Source organism: Sprattus sprattus, assembly GCF_963457725.1.
Source record: "Sprattus sprattus genome assembly, chromosome: 2".
In the NCBI taxonomy this organism is placed as follows: Eukaryota; Metazoa; Chordata; class Actinopteri; order Clupeiformes; family Clupeidae; genus Sprattus; species Sprattus sprattus.
The window spans coordinates 28,038,218-28,062,876 of NC_137921.1; the positions used below are offsets into that span (position 1 = coordinate 28,038,218).

The 24,659-nt window shown below is 45.3% G+C and overlaps 1 protein-coding gene across 3 annotated transcripts in view; it reads right to left on the reverse strand.

Annotated features, from left to right (window-relative positions):
• The window catches only part of lpp (LIM domain containing preferred translocation partner in lipoma), a 213,253-nt gene that overhangs the window by 44,714 nt on the left and 143,880 nt on the right, over window positions 1-24,659 (reverse strand). For all 3 annotated transcript variants that reach the window (XM_080857883.1, XM_080857882.1, XM_080857881.1), the window contains one exon: window positions 1,928-2,033. In XM_080857883.1, the coding sequence (XP_080714009.1) occupies window positions 1,928-2,033 (106 nt within the window). The remainder of the gene's footprint in view (window positions 1-1,927; window positions 2,034-24,659) is intronic.

Genomic DNA, 24,659 nt, shown 5'->3' on the forward strand with positions numbered 1-24,659 from the left:
GAAGATGGAAAAAAAAAGACAAAGGGAATGAGAGAGGAGAAGAGAGAGAAGGAGTGAAAGGGAAAGGGAAAGGAGGACCCCAACAAGTCAGCTTAGCTTAGAAAGCCTTTCAGCTTACAAAAAAATAAATAAATAAATACCAGCTACTACGATTCCTGCTTTAAGCAAGTCTAGCTGATCCAGCTTACTTCTAATGCGAACCAATTAAGGCCTATCCAGAGGGGCCGCTATAAAAATCTCCTTAATGTCCGGCCCGCTACATATAGAACAATACATCTGCTGTGCATCTATTTATTTACCGCTACATTGCAAATGCTCAGGGCTTATCTGGGCAGTCTTAGCAAAGAGCAGCATTGTGCAGCGCGGGTAGAGAGGCTTCTGGAAGCTTTCACGTCAAACAGGTTCATCTGAGGAGAGCGACAGAAGAGCTGGAGGCCAGGAGTTCTTCAAAAGGAACAAAGGACCCGGGCAGGAAAGAAAGAGCAGGAATGGAGTGATTTCAGACAGACAGGAAGGGACACATGTGGCATTAATGTGCCGCCCAAACATGAGGGTTAAGGAGCGAGTATTTGAGTTAGAGAGTGAGCGAGTGTGATGAGTGAGTGAGTGAATAAGTGAGGGAATGAGTGTGATGAGTGATTGAGTCAGTAAGTTTGTGAATGAGTGAGTGTGACGATTTCCCTGCTCACAAGCGTGACATGTCGGTAAAGAGTGTGTCTCTCGTGTTTCCTCTTTTATTGGAAAACAACAGAAGAAAGCACTGCTGGTAAGGCAGCGGAAGAAAGGGGGGGTGCATCCACACACACACACACACACACACACACACACACACACACACACACACACACACACACACACACACAATAGATACTTAGAGGGCCAGATTGACAATGAGACCTCTGAAACTGGCAAAACTAAAATGGTAGCCCAAACAGTGTATTTTGTGGGCACTGGTGATAAGCAGATCCATTTCAAAACTATAAAAAGCTTAACACGAGCTGTAATTTCTTTATGGCACAATAAGGTACCAGTCATTTAAATCACTATGTCACCTCTGAAGTACTCATTGCATAGGGGGTTTGATGGATAATGATTCACTACTATACTAAGTACACATTATTAAGGGGTGGGTTTAATTGGATAACGATGCAATACTATACTAAGTACTCATCATTTAGGGGTGGGTTTAAATGAATCATGATGCAATACTATACTAAGTACTCATTATTTAGGGGTGGGTTTAAATGGATAATGATGCAATATTATACTAGGCAGGTTCATTAGGACATATTCATTGCCACTGCTCAGCTATTCCTCTGATCAGGGACGTGCACAGGAGTGGGCTAAGGTTGCTCGGGCAACTGCTCGTTTGCCCTCCTCAACTGAAGTTGCCCCTCCAAAGGAAATATATATATTTGCGATCAGGGGACAGGGGCGTGTCAGCGGCGGTTACTGAGAGTTTAAAATGATATTGCTAAAATTTGAGATCAGATGACGGGGGCGTGTCAGCGGCGGTTACTGAGAGTTTAAAATGATATTGGCAAAATGTGCGATCAGATGACGGGGGCGTGGCAGCGGCTGTGACAAAAAATAATGTGTTGCCCCCAAATGCAACTGCCCTTCAAAATTCCTGTGCACGTCCCTGCCTCTGATATACCGGGCACATAATTAACTACTTTGGTCACAATACTAAATGGTACACTGGCTACTTCAACATGCTGTGAATACAGTGGTTTTCTGTCTAGCAAGTCTGGTGCTGCAATATGCGAATGGCTTGAGGAGGTAGTTCTCAGTGAACATACATGGATGCTAAACTAAGGGTTATCAATAATTTGGAATGTTTACACAACAACGTTGACATTTTAAAAATCAAAGAGAACATGTTGGCCTCTGTTTGCGGGCCGCTCTGTGGCTCTGCACTACTTACCGAAATACTCCTCAGTAGGGGGGTTGTCCATGTCGTACAGCATCTTCTTGGTCAGGCGCTCCAGCTCCTCCTCTGGGCGGGCAGTAGGCCGCATGGCAGCAGGGGCCTGAAACACACACACACAGCAGAGACACTGGTGTTACACATACACTACCGTTCAAAAGTTTGGGGTCACCCAGACAATGTCATGTTTTCCATGAAAACTCACACTTGTATTTATCAAATGAGTTGCAAAATGAATAGAAAATATAGGTAAGACATTGACAAGGTTGGAAATAACGATTTTTATTTGAAATATTAATTTTGTTCTTCAAACTTTGCTTTCATCAAAAAAGGGTCAATTTGCAGCAATTACAGCATTGGAGACCTTTAGCATTCTAACTGTTCATTTATTGAGGTAATCTGTAGAAATTTCCCCCCACGCTTCCTGAAGCAATTCCCACAAGTTGGATTGGCTTGATGGGCACTTCTTGCGCACCATACGGTCAAACTGCTCCCACAACAGCTCAATGGGGTTGAGATCTGGTGACTGCGCTGGCCACTCCATTACAGAGAGCATACCAGACGCCTGCTTCTTCACTGTTTAGTTCTTGCATAATTTGGAGGTGTGCTTTGGGTCATTGTCCTGTTATAGGAGGAAATTGGCTCCAATCAAGTGTCTACACAGGGTATGGCATGGCGTTGCAAAATGGAGTGATAGCCTTCCCTATTTAAAATCCCTTTTACCTTGTACAAATCTCTCAATTTACCAGCACCAAAGCAGCCCCAGACCATCACATTACCTCCACCATGCTTCACAGATGGCTTCAGGCACTCTTCCAGCATCTTTTCACCTGTTCTGCGTCTCATAAATGTTCTTCTGTATGATCCAAACACCTCAAACTTTAAATTCATCCAGAACACTTTTTTCCAATCTTCCTCTGTCCAATGTCTATGTTCTTTTTCCCATATCAATCTTTTCTTTTTATTGGTCTCAGATACGGCTTTTTCTTTGCCACTCTGCCTATAAGGCCAGCATCCCAGAGTCGCCTCTTTACTGTAGAAGGTGACACTGGCGTTTTGCGGGTACCATTTATAAAGCGGTCAGTTGAGGACCTGTGAGGCGTCTATTTCCTTAACTAGACACTCTACTTGTCTTCTTGCTGAGTTGTGCACCGGGGCCTCCCACTTTTCTTTCTACTCTGGTCAGAGCCCGTTCGTGCTGTTCTCTGAAGGGAGTAGTACACACCATTGTAGGAAAAGTTCAGTTTCTTCGCAATTTCTTGCATGGAATAGCCTTCATTTCTAAGAACAAGAATATACTGGCGAGTTTCACATGAAAGTTATCTTTTTCGAGCCATTTTGAGAGTATAACCGAACCCAAAAATGTGATGCTCCAGATACTCAACTAGCTCAAATGAAGGCCAGTTTTATAGCTTCTCTCACCAGCAAAACAGTTTTCAGCTGTGCTAACATAATTGCAAAAGGGTTTTCAAGGGTTTTCTAGTCATCCATGAGTCTTCTAAGGCGATTAGCAAACACAATGTACCATTAGAACCACATTAACAATGTAGAGAGTGTATTTCTGATTCATTTAATGTCTTCTTTGAAAAAAACAGTGCTTTTCTTTGAAAAATAAGGACATTTCTAAGTGACCCCAAACTTTTGAACGGTAGTGTACATATCACACACACACACACACACACACAGCAGAGACACTGGTGTTACACATACATATCTCACACACACACACACACACAAACACACACACACACACACACACACACACACACACAGCAGAGACACTGGTGTTACACATACATATCACACACACACACACACAGACATACACACACACACACACAGCAGAGACACTGGTTTTAGACATACATATCACACACACACACACACACACACACACACACACACACACACACACACACACACACACACACAGCAGAGACACTGGTGTTACACATACATATCACACACACACACAAACACACACACACACACAAACACACTGGTTAGACGTACATATTACACACACATATCGTATACATATCGCACACACACACACACACTCACACACACACACACACACACAGCAGAGACACTGGTGTTAGACATATATATTACACATACATATCTCGCACGCGCACACACACACACACACACACACACACACACACACACACACACACACACGCACACGCACACGCACACACACAAACACAAAGCAGAGACACTGGTGTTACACATACCTATTACACACACATATCACACACACACGCACAAACACAAAGCAGAGACACTGGTCTTATGCATATATATCACACACACACACACAGTAGAGACATTGGTGTTACACATACATATCACACACACACACACACACACACACACACACACACACAGCAGAGACACTGGTTTTAGACATACATATCACACAGACACACACACACACACACACACACACACACAGCAGAGACACTGGTTTTAGACATACATATCACACAGACACACACACACACACACACACACACACACACACAGCAGAGACACTGGTTTTAGACATACATATCACACAGACACACACACACACACACACACACACACGCACACACACACACACACACACACACAGCAGAGACACTGGTGTTACACATACATATCACACACACACACAAACACACACACACACACACACACACTGGTTAGACGTACATATTACACACACATAGCGCATACATATCGCACAAACACACACACACACACACACACACACAGCAGAGACACTGGTGTTAGACATACATATTACACATACATATCGCGCGCGAGCGCACACACACACACACACACACACACACACACACACACACACACACACACACACACACACACACACACACACACTGGTTAGACGTACATATTACACACACATAGCGCATACATATCGCACAACACACACACACACACACACACACACACACACACACACACACACACACACAGCAGAGACACTGGTGTTAGACATACATATTACACATACATATCGCGCGCGAGCGCACACACACACACACACACACACACACACACACACACACACACACACACACACACACACACACACACACACACACACACACACACACACACACACACACACACACACACACACACAGCCGAGACACTGGTGTTACACATACCTATTACACACACATATCACACACACACACGCAAAAACACAAAGCAGAGACACTGGTCTTACGCATAGATATCACACACACAGTAGAGACATTGGTGTTACACATACATATCTCACACACACACACACACACACACACACACACACACACACACAAACAAACACACACACACACACGCACACACACAAGCGTCTGGAGAAACACACACACACTCAAGCAGGCCTCTGCACGCACACACACACACGGACACACACAATCCCTCAGCTGTCCTGCTTGTTAATGGGGAGGTTTGTGATCTGGTGGTAAATGATTTTACTGGGGTGAGAGGGTAGTGTTTCCCTTTTGAACTTAAATGACCCCTTCTGTTCCAGGACACAACTGGCTGACCCTGCCTCGTGACCCATGTAAGTATCAGCAGAGGAAGCCTGGTACAGGGCAATGAGGCCAAAGGCAAGAAGCAGCTTAATATAGAAGTACCGACATACGGACCTTTAGGGGAAAGGCATGCTGAAACGACAAGGCATGATGCTCACACACACTTTCAAATACACACCCACACACATACTGACACCCATACACACCCACAAAGAAACAAACACTAGCACATATGTAAGTTTTTCATCCTCTCAACCTTTGCTCCTTTGATGAGCGATTGTTGTCTTTGCCTTCTCTCTGAGCAAGAGATCGTAGACAAGACTCTTTTCATTCAAGCGTCTTGGTGGTAGAATGATCTACCTAGTGCTGTCCATTCCAGTGACAGCCTTGGTACTTTAAAACGTGTTTAAAAACTCACCCGTTTAAACATCATCCATCTACTTAGTTGTTAAGTTTGAGGTATACTTTATACATTTAATAATGGCTTTGATATTTGTATTTATTATGATTCATTGATTGTTTTAAATGTAAATTTGTATTTTAAATTGATACTTTTGCTGTGTGTAATGTTCTTCTAACTTTTTTGTAAGTCGCTTTGGGAAAAAGCATCTGCTAAATGCCTTAACCACTACCATGTAGAAGTACAGACAAACATAATAGTTCTCATCACGGATGGTGAGTTGGCGAGATGGCTAGTTGTCTTGGACGCTCTCCCTTGAATCCAAGGTTCTTGCCTCACAAACACAGCAGCACCCTTTACAAATGGGTCACACAGAGCACACGCTGTGCCTGGACAATTTCTCAGAATAAAACATGTTTTCGGTCTAAAACAGTTTCCAAAAAGGCACTGCCATAGCGCGTACCCTCAAGGGCAGACCAGAGGCAACAGATGCGAGAGGGGAGCGCTGAGCAGAGAGGAGGTGAGCCAGACAAGCCACTCAGTTGCCCCTGAATGCTGACTGGGGGCATGGGGTGTGGGGCGTGGGGTGGGATGGGGTGGGGTCCAACCCCAAGGACAAGGCCTGACTGTCGGCTAACCGGGTGGCATCTATCTCCTTTCCCAAGGAGGGATCTGACCTTAACCTTGACTGCCCTCAAAGCCGGGGGTCTAAAGCTGACCGAAATACAGTCACCAAACACACACACACGCACGCACGCACGCACGCACGCACGCACTCACCAAAACAGAAACGGTTTCTGCAACCTGGCCACAGACATGCTGATGGTGCATAATGGTGATTTATGAACTACAGAAATACATTCATGCAAACAAAAATATACTGTTCGTGGAAACCCATCAGGAAACTAGGGCTTCTTGCTTCCAGTGTGTTTGTGGCAGATTCCCACAGAGACATCTACAGCGTTTAACCTTTAACTAAGATAGAATAGCCAATGTTGCATTCATCTACGTTCACTTACAGTGACTAGATTAATATCGTATAATGTGTGTATTAATATGTATATTTTGTATGTGCAATACATATATTATACAATATAATAATATAATTTATAATAATAATTTCATGAACTAATCAACTATAAATAATTGAAGTAGGACAACTTTGGTAACTGGCTCTTAAGCATCTGTTGTGGCATCACGCTTAACAGGATGATGGTATAATTCGAAGCAAGATGGTGTTACTGATAACGCACTAAGGAAGCACCACTGACACAGCCTAACCGAAACCACTAGAGATCAATGCACAACTGGTGTTTACATCATAACATAAGGTCTTCACAGAAACACTTCCTGTGTGTGTGCGTCATGGTTGACAGTCAATCCTGGGCAGTGAAGTGTCACATCTTTGCTCTTCAACCCCCCCAGCTAGTAAAATGAACGTCATGTCTGCCCATTCCAGTCCATATCTCGCGAGTGCTGGGCCTGGGAACTACAGCTCCCACAGTGCTTTGTCCCCCTGCTCTGATGAAGACAACACTGATGATTTATTTATACAGTCTGCGCTGACGCTCCGACACAAAGCACTCCAGGAGTGTCAGCCCTGCCTGCCCTGATCTGCCCTGAACCTGGCCGAGGAGCTGTTGGTGTTGATTCTTCACACTCCCTCTGTTGATGTTTGATTCTTCACACTCCCTTGCTGGCTCCAACTAATGCCGTGTCTGTGTCTGCCGCCCCATACACTCCAGATTCCAGGCCACAACTGGGTCAGCTAGTTGGTACGTATATAGGTGTGCTCTGCTCTTTGACACTGTAGTCTGCCCTTTGCCCCTGTGCTCTGCTCTGCTCTGGTCTGCTCTCTGACACCGTGCTCTGCTCTGCTCTGTGCCCCTGTGCTCTGCTCTGCTCTTTGCCCCTGTGCTCTGCCCGTTGACCCTGTGCTCTGCTCTGCTCTCTGCCCCTGTGCTCTGCTCTGGTCTTTGCCCCTGTGCTCTGCACTGCTCTTTGCCCCTGTGCTCTGCTTTTTGACACTGTGCTCTGCTCTTTGACACTGTGCTCTGCTCTGCTATGCTCTTTGCCCCTGTGCTCTGCTCTGCTCTTAGCCCCTGTGCTCTGCTCTGCTCTTTGACCCTGTGCTCTGGTCTGCCCGTTGACCCTGTGCTCTGCTCTTTGACACTGTGCTCTGCTCTGCCCTTTGACACTGTGCTCTGCTCTCACTGCACGAAAAGCAAGATTATCGGGCCCGTATACGCTGTGATACAGCCGCGAATGATCACCATTCTTGGCTGATCGCGGACATTCCCCCGAAATATCTGTCTGCCGCATACTGACGGAATTTCCCGGGAAGGAACCTGCGAGGGGAGGGGGGCCGATGTGTTTAGCATTCTCACCTCCCGCTGACAGAGGTGCGAAATGCTCTTATTAGCATATTGACTGTCAGCAGTCTAGCCACACACACCCTGCTGAAGCCATTGGTTGAAAACGACAAGGAATTGAATTAAAACGTCTTGTGATGAGACGGAATGAGATTCTGTCTAAAGGTCAGCTTTCAACTGACAAAATGTATCCCCTCCCATTTACAGCTATTGCCCCATAAAAACGAAATTAAAAATAATTTAATCAATATTCTGTCTTTAGGGTTTTGGTCCGGGGTTATCACATTTCTTGATTCACCTTCCGTTTTCAGAGTTCTGCCTTTAGGGTTTTGATTCCGTGGATGTCACGATTCTTGCTTTGCTTTGCCTTTCATTTTCAGAGTTTGAGGGTTGCAATGTACTTTGGAGGCTGTTCCACTTATATTCCCGAGCTTCATCTCTGTAATGTTCTTGAGATTCACTTTTGGCATGTTATTATACAGAGTAGGGCTTACTCTGATATTGAGATAGTCATTTCGCAACTTGGGACATGTTTGCCACTCGTGAATATCTATCCTGTGTCTTTTCAGGTAGATTTTGAAATCTTGCGCGAGCTTCGAACCTGCCCTCTTCAGGTTAATGGTATTGTATACCTGTGTCTAACCGCTTAGCCACGTTGCTGGTAAGGATCAAGGTCGTCGGTGCGAGCAAGTACCTGGTTTATCATTCCTCCCTCCTCTGGCGTATTTCTCTTCTGTTACTGGAGCGTGCGAATTGGGAATTGTTTAGTGGACTTATGTGACGTTTTAATTATGTTCACGTAAAGGCGCCCGAGGCAACATTAGAAACTTTAGACTCGAATAATAAACGTTCAATTTCTAGTCTTTTTTACACATAGTAAGTTTTAATAACACCATACCATTACATATCGACATTCACAGTGGTAGTGGTCCCTGGAGAAGTGAGTATACTTTTTATTTATTCATACAGCACAGGATAAACACCCTGTTTTGAGAAGTGGGTATACCCAATGCTGACTGAAAAATAAGTGGGTATACTCCGTATACCTGCGTATACTCTGGACTACACCACTGGACATTCAAGGAGCAAAGATGAGACGTCGTTGTGTGGTGAGAACTGATACAAAAAATCGCCTGCCTTCTGTTTTCCACGGTTGATCGCATGTTATGCTAGAAATGGCTTAGCATGGGTGGGATGGGGAAAGATAACACCTTTCCATCCAGACGCAAATTTAGCTAATCGGAATCTGTAAGTGGTTTCCATATATATATATAGTTGATCTCTCTTATTTGACGAAGTAGTGAGTTAGCTGTCTTTCAATGTCTCTTGTCGAATTATCTCACATGTTTATGGTGGTATGCAGTGGTGGGTAGAGTAGGCCTACTGAAAATTGGTACTCAAGTAAAAGTACAATTACCTCCTTCAAAATCGACTTGAGTAAAAGTAAATATTCCAATTGGAAAACTTACTCGAGTAAGAGTAAAAAAGTACTCTGTTTAAAAGTTACTCAAATTACAAGTTACTTTTTTCTGTGTTGGAGCGTTTGGATCAATGAAAAACATAACGTGAGTAAGTCAGAAAGAAATGCACTCTTGACACATTTCTTCACAAGTTGCTTCATTGTATCATGTATGTTTTTTTTTCATTACACATCTCATAGATCTCATAGAAAATAACAGTAGCCTAGGCCATTAAAAATATTGACCATGTAGGAGATCTCATTCTTTCTCATGGAGATAAATGCCCTCTCTCTCTCTCTTTCTGACTGCAAAAGCATTGTTATTTACAAGATCATCCCGGTTAGAGAAAAAAGATGCCATGAATCACCTGCCATTTTACAAATTTTTGACGTATTCGTGCTAGCAATTCTGACATTATAACTTAGCTGCCTTTTGCAAGTTAGCCAAGTAAATAAACATGATGCTGACGGTGAGTTGCAAAAAATATTATTACATTGGAGTGGGGGCTGCCCCAGGACTGTCAGGAGGACCAGAAGTAACGCTAGCTTCGTCCATCTTCTCATCCATAGTGGCGGCGATTAAAGTTATAGGTGTAACGGTCGACCTGAAGTTGTCTCCTGCGCGGCTATGAAATGCTACCTGTGGAGGGCGCGTCGATAACGCATAGCTAACTGACCTCTCCGTTTTTACCCTCTGGTTGCCGTGTATGCTGCTTGTATTCCAGTAAACAAAGATATGTGTACTTTTATCACAATACTCATTTTAATGAAAGCACAATGGAAATGTAACTGAGTAAAGAGTAGAATTCTAGTTCAAATATTTACTCGAGTAAGAGTAAAAGTGCAGACTTTATAAAGGAACGCAAAAAGTTCTCGTTACCCGAAAAATTTACTTTTTTACTCATTTGTTTTCAATCCAGGTCAATTCAATTAACATAACAAAACCTAGGCCTGGTCAAGGGAAGGGGTGGGGGGGCTTTCACACCAATGTGGGCTTCTACGGCAATACACAGGGTCGAATACTGTCGTAAATCCCACATTTCATGCAGTGATATCTGCTGTAGGGATGGGTATCGTTTGGGTTTTTTCCGATACCGGTACATAACCGATACTTTTAAAACGATACCGGTGCCTAAACGGTGCCAGAACCGATACTTTTTTTTTTTTTTTTTAATTAAAGACATTAGGCTTATTTATTGCCAAGGCAAATAGTTTTCTTTAAATTCAACAATATATTAACTGTTTGAGGTATACTATAAATAAAAATAAATACAAAACACTTGGCTTCAAACCTTTTAACTTCAAACTATGAACAATATATTAACTTATAACAACTGTTTACAGTATACTTAAATAAATATAAATAAATACATAACAAACTCTGTACACACACTTCACACTTCAGTAATACTTTTGCAGAAATATGAGCATGTTTGCCTTCAGAGTAAAACAAATATTAATTAGTTTGCATTTATTTAAACCCACTGGTTTCGTGAATGTGTACTGCCCCTTTAAAAGTTTAGCTTCAGGGCCTCTTGAGTTCTCTCCCCCATTTACACCCAATTTTGTTGTTGCATATGCTGCACGTCGCGTTGTTTGAATCTTTTTGTGCGAAATACAGCCACACTTTTGATCGTTTACCTTTCGACATTTTCTCCGTTATATTGATGGCTAGCTCTGTTTGTGCTTGCTCTGTGCAAGGCTGCCTGCTCTTCGCTGTCAGACTGTGGCAATGTTATTGTAGCGTCCAAGTTAGTGCTCTCTTAAGAACTCACATTGAGAAGGAATATCTTTGGATGAGACGGTAGCTCTCCGTTTAATAAAGCGTATCCAACTTCTGCTTAGAACAACCACACTTATCTTGAAACCGAAACCACACGCAAGTCAACCCATTACCATGGCAACTCCTCAACACAAATCCCGTTTCCACTAGTCCCATACGGAATGCAGCGTGAGCGACACAGGCGAGAGTCTATATTGGGAGATGGAGCAGTTTTATATGTGCCCCACGAAATCTGTTATCAACACAAAAAAGTATACAGATCGTACTCAGAAAGATCTACGCCACTAACGTTACTTCTCGTTAGCTATCGCTAGTTTTGTTAAATTATAAAAATTTTAATAAAAAAAAATTAAAAAAAAAATAATTATCTGCTCAGGCACCGAAAGGAAGCACCGATATCTGCGTTGCATTTCGGTCCGGGTAGGTATCGGTTGTATGGAACCGGTGCCGTATTGGTACCGGTTCTCGGTACCCAACCCTAATCTGCTGTGGGGGCTGAGGAGCCAAAATTGGTGTATAATACTTCTAACATTTTCTCCGGGCAGGCAGGCAAGCAGGCAGGCAGGCAGAGTGAGCCATACCAAAGTCAGCTGCTATTCAGATGTGCTCTAGGAACAACACACACACACAGGTTAATATAGATGCTTATCATCCCATATATATGTGCTCTGCCCCTTCATATGACGTGTGCGTGCCTCCCTTGCTCCTGCCCTTCTGAAGGAGTTGAGCCAAGACCAGTGTTTCATTCTTCACACTCACGGCTGGTAAAAAAAATGAATGCCTTGCGTGGGTCTGAGTACATCATTAGCTTCTCTGCACTCTTCTAGACTGTTCTGAGGGGGCAGGGTGCCTTTGAGGGCAACTGAAAAATTATAGAGAGAAAATAAACAAATGCCTGTCTCTAAACCGCCAGTATGGTTTAAAACTGTTATTTTATTTAACATTGAGGAGTCATAAGATTAATTAAGTTTAACATAATAAGTGCCATACGCGTGAATGGTTGACATTAATAAAATAACAAGTGCGCCTAGATGCTTTGAATTAATGCATATTTAACGCACAGAATGCATAAATTGTCCTATGGAGCATCTCACAGCCTCGGGCTTCTATCGAGGAACATCATGTGAAATATATGATCTGTCACATGATATATAGCCCCTTGCGGAGCAATCTGCGGGTACTTTTGGCGGCGAGCACACAGCCTGACAGGCTAGCTCATTAGCTTTGAGGGATCACCACATGTGACCGACCTCTGCACCCAAGGCAGGGCACAGATGCGGGAGGCTAGTGACCATCAACGCTTCCCATGCAACATCAGCATGGTACAATGGTCTTAACGTTTACTGCCATACAATGATTAGCCTTTCCCGCGCTACATGCCAGCTAATAAATACATTACTAAATACGAATGTAAACAGTATAGAATGGTAGCATAGGGCAGTATACTAGGATATAGTACAATAGTGTAGTTGTGTAAATGGAGTGTACATGTGTATTAGTGCTATGCTTTGTTTTCTAAACAAGGCAAAAGGTCCAAGCAGGGAGGGTCAAAATAAACATATTTCTTGATTTGATCCCCAGGAGGATAATTCTCTGGTACCATCAGCGATCACAGAGATGCTTCAGATGCTTTAGAGAGACTAAATAAATATCTTTCCCCCGGTTCTCCACAGTAGCTTTGACCGTGGGCGGAACATGCTCATTACCTGCATGCTGTTAGGCAGAGACAGTGAGAAGGCAGAGGGAGAGAGATAAAGAGAGAGAGAGAGAGTAGGAGGAAGAAGAGAGAGAGGGAGAGAGAGAGAGAGGGATGTCTTCACAGTGCTAATCTTCGTCCCAATCAAAAACCACGACGGGAGAAGAGAAAGAAAAAAGGAGCTGGATGAAACGCTCCTGTAATGGGAAAGTGGTTTTATACTTATAAACTGCATTTCTGTCTTATCCTCGTGCCTGATGTGGGGCATCATCCTACCGGCTGCCAGCCTGAAGCACCTTGTTAAGAGAGTCTTTTGTGACAGCATGGAATAATTTCTCACATGAATAAGAAAGAGAAATTGCTTCCTTGGTGTGTGATTGCTTCCTCCAATGTGCCGAAACACAGCGTTGGCAATCCACACACACACACACACACACACACTCTTTGTGGGGAAAATAAGCATTCTTTCAAACATCTCTCTCTCTCTCTTTCTCTCTCTCTCACTCGTCCCTCCTTCCTCATTCCTTTCCATTATCAACCTTAGAGACAATCTGTTGCTGTTCCACAATGAAAGCAACACACACCTGAGTCAATTACCGCTCACAAAATCAGGACTGCATGAATGAGTATCACCTCAAGGCATGCAGACAAGTGTCCCCTTTGGCTAGAATTAAGAGTTTATGTCCCCTATGGCCACAGAATTCAAAAGTCACATCACTTAATAACCCCACTGTGAAGACGTGTTTGAACACAACAGACACATCCGCCGTCCCGTCTGCTTCCTGCAGTGTTTCTGCTGGGGCGACGTGATTATCTGATTACTGGTACAGTATCGACGTATGGTGTCCAAAACAGCTGACGTTAGAATGGGTAGACAGAATGGATTGTACGACGGATATAACAGATTCTAGAATGACTGAGAGACTCATATTGCATTCACCGCCTCGTCATCGCTAACCACCTGCCGCTTGGAGGGGAGCGCAGCAGAGGCTCAGGCCTGCCCGGCCCGTCTGCATCCCGCCGCGCTGTAAACCTTTCACCTCCCCTCCCGACAGGGCATCGGCGATCTGTCAGGAAGCGTTAGGCGGCAGAGACGACAAGCGCGATCACCCGCTCACTTCCCTTCCCCGGACGAGAGGGGAGACGCGGCGGGGGGGGGCGTGGGGGGGGTGGGGGTGGGGGTACATCCTAAAACAAACATCACCCACACCCGTCTCCATGTTGCGACCTTGCCCCGCCGCTCAGCCTGATGCCAGGTGAAGGCCATGGAGAAGGGGGCGCGGTAGAGGAGGGTAGCCTGCCACGGCGTGGTGCGTAATATACCGCAGACACTTGTGGGTCTGAAACAGTGTGGGTTTGAAAGGAGTAGGACTGAGAGAGGAGAGTACATGTTATGATTAAGGACTCGGACGAAGATGACAATAATAATAATAATCAGACTTTATTCGCACAAGCGACACACTGCAACACACACGTGATATATTGAGGTGTCACAGGACACACACACGCATACACGCAGGCCTAAGGTCGCTGTGAATTAAGCCTCTGCTTTTTCCCATCCCGGACTGCCCTTCGTCCAGGACCCCAGGAGCAGTGGGCAGCTTTTAAGCGCCCGGGGACCAAATTAAGTGAACCGTCTGTCTTGGTCAGGGACGGACGAAGAGTGTTCAGTCCTTTTAAGAGTTTAAAGTTCTTCTGGTCTTTGGATGCCCCCTATTTCAGCCACCTCCCATCCTAACCCCCTGCGTCCTCTTCCCCTCCATCTCTTTCAACAGTGCGGTTGTCATGTGCTTTTCCTCCTGCCCTGCCACTGCCAGTCTTGCAGCCCTCTAAGCTTCACACGTGCGGCTGCAAACCTGGCGCCCTCTCTGAGCCCTGAGTGCTTGCATCAGTCGAATAAACAACCAAGGCCTTGCACAGGATCTACTCCACAGCGGGAGACCTTGGGTGAGGTTCCACTGTAAATGCCGTAAACAGCTGATTGCGGCTCACTGAGTGGGCTCTAGGGAAGGTGTACTAGATTCTGAATGCTTTTGTTCTCTCGCCAAAAAAGCTGTGTGAAATGTATGACTCAAAACAACAGGCATCAGTGGATGAGGGCAGTTTAAAAAGGGGATTAAAACCTCTGCTTCTACAACCCGAATTCCGGAAAAGTTGGGACGTTTTTTAAATTTGAATAAAATGAAAACAAAATGACTTTCAAATCACATGAGCCAATATTTTGTTCACAATAGAACATAGATAACATAACACACAATTTTATGCACAAAATTAGCTCATTTCAAATTTGATTCCTGCTACAGGTCTCAAAATAGTTGGGAGGGGGACATGTTTACCATGGTGTAACATCTCCTCTTCTTTTTAAAACAGTTTGAAGACGTCCGGGCATCGAGGTTATAAGTGTCTGGAGCTTTGGTGTTGGAATTTGGTCCCATTCTTGCCTTATATAGGTTTCCAGCTGCTGAAGTGTTCGTGGTCATCGTATTTTTTTCGTTTAATGAGGAGCCACATGTTCTCTATAGGTGAAAGATCTGGACTGCATGCAGGCCAATTCAGCACCCAGACTCTTCCACGATGAAGCCATGTGGTGTAATAGCTGCAGTATGTGGTTTTGCATTGTCCTGCGGATTGTGTTTACCGACAGTGGTTTCTGGAAGTATTCCTGGGCCTATTTAGTAATGTCAGTGACACAATCATGCTGATGAGTGATGCAGTGTCGTCTGAGGGCCCAAAGACTAGGGCATCCAATAAAGGTCTACGGCCTTGTCCCTTACGTACAGTGATTTCTCCAGTTTCTCTGAATCTTTTGATGATGTTATGCACTGTAGATGATGAGATTTGCAAAGCCTTTGCAATTTGACGTTGACGAACATTGTTTTTAAAGTATTCCACAATCTTTTTACGCACTCTTACATAGATTGGAGAGCCTCTGCCCATCTTTACTTCTGAGAGACTCAGCCTCTCTTAGACATCCCTTTTAAAGCTTATCATATTACAGACCTGATATCAATTAACTTAATTAGTTGCCAGATGTTCTCCCAGCTGAATCTTTTCAATTTTTTTTGCTTTTTCAGCCATTTGTTGCCCCTGTCCCAACTTTTTTGAGACCTGTAGCAAGCAGGAATCAAATTTGAAATTACCTCATTTAGTGGATAAAAGTGTAAAATTTGTCAGTTTAAACATTTGTTATGTTATCTATGTTCTATTGTAAATAACATATTGGCTCATGTGATTTCAAAGTCTTTTAGTTTTCATTTTATTCAAATTTAAAAAACGTCCCAACTTTTCTGGAATTCGGGTTGTATTTTTCTGACTGCGTCAGGTGTTAACATAATTACAACTGATCAGAGTAGAGAGAGTGTGTGAGATAAAGAGTGTGTGAGAGAGAAAGAGAGAGAGAGAGAGAGAGAGAGAGAGCGAGAGCCCTTGCAAGAAATAAAACAGCTTATTAAAATAATGATAGCAATGCAGAAAAAAAGGTTAAAGCCCTGCCTGTTCCATTTGCGTGGGTCCGCATGGCATTGAACCATTTGTTGCTGCTATTAAGACTGGGTTAAATGGCAGCTAAAGAGACCCAGAGCAGTGGAATGGGACTCAGAGAGGGAGCTGGACAGGTGTACCAATCACCTGCAGCCCAGAGGAGAACACCACCACTGCCACCTGCACAGACACAACATGCAGGCATGAAAACGGGTCAGGGGTGAAAAAGGCGAGGAGGGGGGTCCGGGGGCGTGTTCCCCCGTAAGTAAAATTTTAATATTCCATATTTTAAAGCGTCAATCTGATGCAGTTTGAGATGCTTTTTTTCCAACCTGGGGAGAGCTGGAGAAACTTAGCTTCATCCATGAGTCAAAAATGATTTTGGCCTCCTTACTTAGTATTATGCAAGCCATTTCATGCCAGCCTGTCACTGGGTCTATCATTTACAGTATATGAGGTACAATGTGGTAAGGGCACCACAAATGGCTTAATGCATAGCCCCCACGAGAGATGCCGTAACTTAACTTGTCTACTCTTCCATCCATGATTGACAGCCAATACAATGTTATGTGATTCAGATTTCAATACATTTTATTGGCAAGGCCCTTCGCGTTAATATTTCCATGCACTCGCATCATCCAGTTATTCAACATAATAAATCAGCGGCGAAAAAAACAATACAATCATATATTCTTTAGAAGTACTAAATGATGCAAAATGTAAGGATCTCTTTTCATTTATGGAATTCTTGTCAAGAAAATATGATTCTATTGTTTTCTTTCGCCGCTGATTTATAATGTTGAATAACTGGATATATTTAAATATGTTAAGCTCCTATTAAAGTATCCATCTATCTACTTCCAGTGGCACTTGCTTTTGACTGCTTTGCCTCATAGCTTGGCGACTTGGCCTTTTTGAGCAGAGCTCACCTTTCTTGTCACCAAAGTGCTTATCATGTCAGTGCTCAGGGTTGCTCTGTATTGGGTCTGAAAATCGTCATCTGACGTCATGATTTGTTTTATACCTGTAAGGCTTGTAGGTTGACTGGCTGCAATAGTAGGAATTATTTGCTACGTTAACAGTCTGTAGTCAAACACCTCTGCAATGGTCACTTTGCCCCAACAGAGCGATTCAAAGTTAGAACAGGGAGTCTCCGTGGCGTTTGAGTTAATGTAGCTAAATGAGCTTACTCCATCAGTTATTCACAACGTAGCCGTCTCGTAACCAGGCTAATCACATCTTATGCGTGCTAACTTTTTTATACAAATGTATCTGAAGGTTATACCACTTGAAATGAATCATCTCGTTAAGTTACCCAGCACATGTTTTAACGTTTTATATGCTTACATTACGGTCACAAAAAAAATGCGTCCAGCAGGGATTCCAAAATTTTCCGGGATTTTGCCTCGTCGGATATAAGTGTTTCTCTGGGTCTTTCACAAATTAGTTATTACGTCTTTACACGTTTTGGAAACTGTATCTAAGACTTACGTTCCACCTTCTTGCGCGAGCTCTGACTGTAGACAGAATTGCCATTGGTCAAACTTTCCCAGTGTTGACAGATATAATTCATTATCCTCCAAATACGACCATTTTGAGCCTTTGATATGATACGGCATTTACAATCTGGCAACACTGATGCCTGCCGCCACGTAAAGACACACACAGGCACAGACGTAGTGCATCTACCTGGTGCAGAGGTGTACAGACACACACAGGCACAGACGTAGTGCATCTACCTGGTGCAGAGGTGTACAGACACACACAGGCACAGACGTAGTGCATCTACCTGGTGCAGAGGTGTACAGACACACACAGGCACAGACGTAGTGCATCTACCTGGTGCAGAGGTGTACAGACACACACAGACACAGACGTAGTGCATCTACCTGGTGCAGAGGTGTACAGACACACACAGGCACAGACGTAGTGCATCTACCTGGTGCAGAGGTGTACAGACACACACAGACACAGACGTAGTGCATCTACCTGGTGCAGAGGTGTACAGACACACACAGGCACAGACGTAGTGCATCTACCTGGTGCAGAGGTGTACAGACACACACAGGCAGACGTAGTGAATCTACCTGGTGCAGAGGTGTACAGACACACACAGGCACATACGTAGTGCATCTACCTGGTGCAGAGGTGTACAGACACACACAGGCACAGACGTAGTGCATCTACCTGGTGCAGAGGTGTACAGACACACACACAGACACAGACCAAAGCCAGTGCATCTATCTGGCAAAGAGCTCAGGTGTAGACAGGAGCCAGAGCAAATATGTGGTCCACAGACACACACATGACACACTCATGACACACACATGACACACGCATGACACACAGATGCACATGAATGCCAGCACTGCTAACTAACACTACACAGATGCAGACAAGTGCCTTGGATTCTCTACCCTGGATCTGAAACTGGTTGCAGAAAGACCTAGATCAAACTCAACAGACAAAAACAGGAATGCCGTGCACAAATCCCTTCCACTGTCCATTCCAATAATGTCAATGACACACTCCAGCACTGTCTATCTGGGTGTGTGTGTGTGTGCGCGATTGTGTGTGAGTGTGTGTGTGTGCGCGATTGTGTGTGTGTGTGTGTGTATGTGTGTGTGTGTGTGTTTTGTGCTTTTCCCCTAGCAACATGGAGTGAAAGAGTACTGATACAGTGGTTGTGACCTCCTCTGCACATCCAAGGCCAGCCACAAGAGCAGGGGAGCCCCTGGCTCTGTCACATCGCTGCTGCCAGTGGCGATGCCGATTAGCACTCAGCACTGTTTGAGGGATGCGTACGTGTGTGTGTGCACACGTGAATGTGTTTGTTTCTGTGTTTATATGTGTGTGCTTAAATGTATGCATGGGTGTGTATTCAAATGTGTATATACTCCATGTGTGTGTGTGTGTGTGTGTGTGTGTGTGTGTGTGTGTGTGTGTGTGTGTGTGTGTGTGTGCATCTGTTGGGGAAATGAAGGGGTTCCAAAAGATCCATTGACTTTGTTACATGAAGAAAGCTCCAGCAGGCAGGCAGGCAGAAAGAGCTCAAGGCCCCCTCTCACACAGCCCACACAGAAGAAAGCATCACACACACACACACACACACACACACACACACACACACACACACACACACACACACACAGAAGGAAGCATTGCACGCACAGACACACACACACACACACACACACACACACACACACAGCACACACAGAAGGAAGCATCGCACAGACACACACACAGACACACACACAAACACAAACACACAGAACACACAGAAGGAAGCATCGCGTGCACACACACACACAAACACACACACACACAGCACACACAGAAGGAAGCATCGCGCACACACACACACACACACACACACACACAGAAGGAAGCATTGCGCACACACACACACACACACACACACACACACACACACACACACACACACACACACACACACACAAACAAACACAGCACACACAGCACACACAGCACATACAGAAGGAAGCATCGCACAATCATCCCCCAAATAAAATAGGTCACATTTGTTTCAGCTCCAATTAAACAGTGAGGGGGAAAACCCTTTTGAGCACACGTTTGAGGACTGCATTAGCAACAATGAAAAATGTGATGGAAACACAACAAGAGATGGGAGTGCTTCTTGCGGGGAACCTCTGCTGCTTTCAATAAACAATTTCAAATGTCATTTGGTGAGGAGGAAGGTCTGGTGCCGGCATCCGATTAGAGCCACGGTTACTGTACCGCACGACAAATACACCGCGCTAACCGCTTCCCTCCCGTGTGTACGCGCGCGCCAGAGAGTGTGCGTGTCTACAAAAACTAGGTCAGGTTTTTTGGTAACTGACATATCCACTTGCAAACAGATAAGTGGAAATCTAAAGTGCTAAGAGGGCGACTGCGAGCAAGGGAGAGGACGGACCGAGCTGAGTGGTCTGCCGGGGAAAGGCGGCACACACACACCGGGGAGAGAGTGAAGCGCTTGGCCCAGACGCACATGTAATTAGCAAAATACACTAAACACTATATTTCCCAAACGAGCGCTCCCTGTTCTTCCCGGATGAGGTAGCGTTATGTTTTTCCCTCTCTGCTGCGGCTGCTTCCGTCCTGCCTGACCCCGCTGACGTTTAGTTTGTATTTAAACGTGTGTGGCGAGCATAATGAGGATCTACACAGGTCTGCTCCGGCCGTACGACGGTCCTGGCACCGCACTCTTCCTCTGTGTTTGACACGTTTTGGACGCGGACCCCTGTCATTTGGCCGGTGGTTCGAGACTGTGGCACAGCCCTGCGACACACACAGACACACACCTTCTGTGACCGAACAATTACAGGCAAATGAGGGTTCATTTGAATGAGGCTTTCTAAAGGCCATATCCTGTCCAACACCAATGGCATCAATTATATTTTCTCCACAACAGACACAGGGACAGGTCACTTCCTCTTGGCTGGCGCTCAGTGGGAAGAGAATGTATTTGGGCTTGTGTGTGTGTGTGTGTGTGTGTGTGTGTGTGTGTGTGTGTGTAGATGTGTTATTGGAAGAGGTTTTCCGGAGTATCAGAGGGTGATTGGTTCCGTTCACACACAACCACACACATGCACAAAGAGCCAAATAGACAAACAGACAGATAGAGAGAGAGGGAAAACAAAAGAGGGTGAGGAAGAGGTAAGAGGAAGAGGTTAAAGGAAGAGAGAGAGAGGGAGGGAGGGAGAGTGAGAGAGGAGGAAAAAGGGGAGGGAGAGAGAGAGAAAGGTTGAGAGGGCAAGTAGGGCATGAAGAAGAGACTAGGACTGACAGGCTGTTAAGTCAACCAGCCAGCAGGGGTCGCTGTTATTCAAAGGGAATCCAGTCATGATCTCCCTCCCTGTGCTCCCTCCCAGCCCAGTCCCTCCCAGTGCAGTATCCACTCCAGGTCTCATTCACATGCATGCACACCCCCAACAGTAAGTGTCAACTCCAAAGCAGAGAAGTGAGCGGATTACTGTTAATCTGAGGCGTATGGGGCGTTCTGTCTGACAGGCCACAGCCACCTCCAGCCTGCTACTGATGGGGAGCAGGTGGCTAGTGTGGCTGGACTTAAAAGTGAAAACGTATGGTAGAAAAGAAACATCCTGTCAGGAGCCAAGTACTGTAGATTTCCAATAAAACTACACCAGTGTTGCTCACAACTTTCTCTCTCTCTCTCTCCCTCCCACTCTCCGTCCTTCCTTCTCTCTCTCTCTCTCTCTCTCCCTCCCTCTGTCCCTGTCCCTCTCTCTCTCTCTCTCTCTCTCTCCCTCTCTCGATCTCTCCCCCTCCCTTCCCTCCCACTCTCCGTCCTTCCTTCTTTCTCTCTCTCTCAGAGCATAATAACTTAAGTGGTTCATGTCCTAACTGATGGCCTGAGCTTAGCTTGACGCTATCCTGAGCTAGTGTAAGCGGAGCAGAGACAGCGAAAGCAAGTAAATAAACAAACGTTCCAGATGCCAGAGATGGCCACAGCAAGAAGGGCCTCTGCAGCCTGGTATTGATCCAGCCGGTTATTTACTAGCCTAGGCCTGCCTGTCAGCCATCCCGTCCAGACGGGCAGGACAAGTGTGTCTGAGTGTGTTTGTGTGTGTTGGTGTGTTTGTGTGTGTGTGTGTGTGTGTTTGTGTGTGTGTGTGTGTATGTGTGTGTGTGTGTGTGTGTGTGTGTTAGTGTGTTAGTGTGTGTGTGCGCTAGTTTGTGTTTGTGTATGAGTGAGGGGTGTGTCAGAGCATTATTATTATTTATGGCCAGCCCCCCCCCCCCCCCCCCCCCCCCCCCCCCCCCCTCTGGATGGCGGCCGCTGATCTACAGGGCCTCAGCACTGACAAATGAACAGCACCAGCGCTGCTGTCAGCAATTTCACACGGCCAGCCATCCAGCCAAGCAAGCGCAGGACGGGCTTGCAGTCACCGCTCTGGAATTTACTTCTCTGTGTTGACCACGCTCTTCAGAGTTACTGTTACGCAAGAGGACTTGGGGGTGGAGCGTCCTGGGGCTGGGGGCTGTGGAGGAGTGGTCTCCCTGCCTGAACGGGTCTGTGTAAGGGCCACGGTGGAAGCTTCTAGAGAAACATATTTCATGTTGGAGGTGAAAGTCAAGAAATCCCTGGAGGGCGCGAGTGGGAGGGGAGGATGGGGAGAGGGGGCCTCACGGCAGCCCTGTCAGTGGTCTCGGCACACAAGGCACACATGGTGGTGGTTGCTCTCAGCAAAATGTTCCGTTCTGCTTCGGGTCCGCAACCAATATCTGCCTCTGACCTTTGGTCTGAAACATTCAGTAACCAGAACCCTCCTACACAGACTACACACCCTCCCCCCACCTTAAGTATGACCTGGATTCCTCTTCAGGAACTATGCAGACCAAACCTGCTGCCAAAACTGTCTAATTATAGGACCCAGTTCATGACCTATCAATGAGTGCAATCTGTCGCAAGGTGCGATTATATGACAAGCCTCGTTGTAAATGAATGCAGGTGGCGGGTGTACACAGGGCAAGACGCATCGCTTTTTCGAGGACAAGGTGTGAATTAGTCGACTGGCAAGGCGCTCCAAATAGATCTGACTCCCGAAAATTGTGCAAGATCATCTATTCCAAATGGCAGAAATGTGCCTGCTAAATTCATTCTAAATTAGATTAAGTGCAAGAGAACAAATCTCCCCATGTAGCTGCCATGAGAGCACAGCCTGTAACTCAATGTGCAGACAGTACAAGCAAAAACAAAAAGCCATAACTTCTTTGTTTTACTTTTGCTTCTCTCATATTGTGACTCTAGTGGCCGATAAAACATGCACTAAGCTCGAGTCGGGCAACCCACGGCACGTTCACTCTCGCTTCTACACTTCTTCTGTCCAGAAACATTCCACAACACAATTTACTGGCCACCAGTATTCCCAAGGTTGATTCATAATCAAAGCGAGTTTTTCATGCTTTCAGCCAGCAGCTTCTCAGTGTGGTGGCACCTGAAGGAACGCTGTCTAAGAGAAGTTGCAAATTTAAAATAAAAAAATAAGAAAATCATTAAACAAAAATAGTGACTGCCTGCTTGGCTGTCTGAGGTCAAATTGATGCGCTGTTTAGAGGGGTGCTCTATACATAGAACAGTACTAACATCACGAAACCTTCTCTGATAGATTAAAGACTAATTGGACGTCAACACTCCCTTTGCACTTCCTTCATAAACTGAGTGCGCTCACTTTTTGTCTCAGTCATAGATCTGTAATTGCAGTGTGTCAGATGTCAATGCCACCTTGCCCGTCACATCCTCCTTTTATTTGCCACACTTACAGGCCTCCTTTTATTTGCCACACTTACAGGGCTGTCTCCCCTGACAACAACTGGATGCTTCCATGTTGTCTTCGCATATGGTGATGGGGAGCGGGTGAATGTGTCTCTGGCTTTCAGGAAGTACTAAAGTGCCTCGGAGGTCCCTGCCTGCTTATTATGCATTTCTCTCTTCTTCAAGTACAGAAAAAGAAAAAGGCCTGCCCGAGTCGAGTGACAGTTGTGTTACATGTTCAGAAGACCAGGGGCCTCATGTCCCGAGCCTTGTGTCCAATTCACACAAAAACGAAGCATACGCGCGAAGCTGAAAAGCTGAAATCCTGCGCAGGCATGACTTCACGCACCTTTTCTTTCTCCATCCTGATCAACGACAGTTTGAGTGACACGTCACGCTCGGTCATCGCTCCATTACCCTCATGTAAATATGCTAATGACTATAAACAGGCCTAGGTGACCCCCAAGGCACACGCAAGCAGCAAATAAACCAAAAAGGAAATGTGAGGGGACGCAAGGTGGTAGAGCCCTTATATGAAGTCACGGCAGGAAAAGACATTTTATTTGGTAATCTGTCATCTGGCACTAACAACATTAGGAAACAGTTGGAGTGGTGGTGTGCAGCATCGGCTCGAAATACAGTGAGGTCAGAGTCACACAAAATAGCTCTCGGTCAA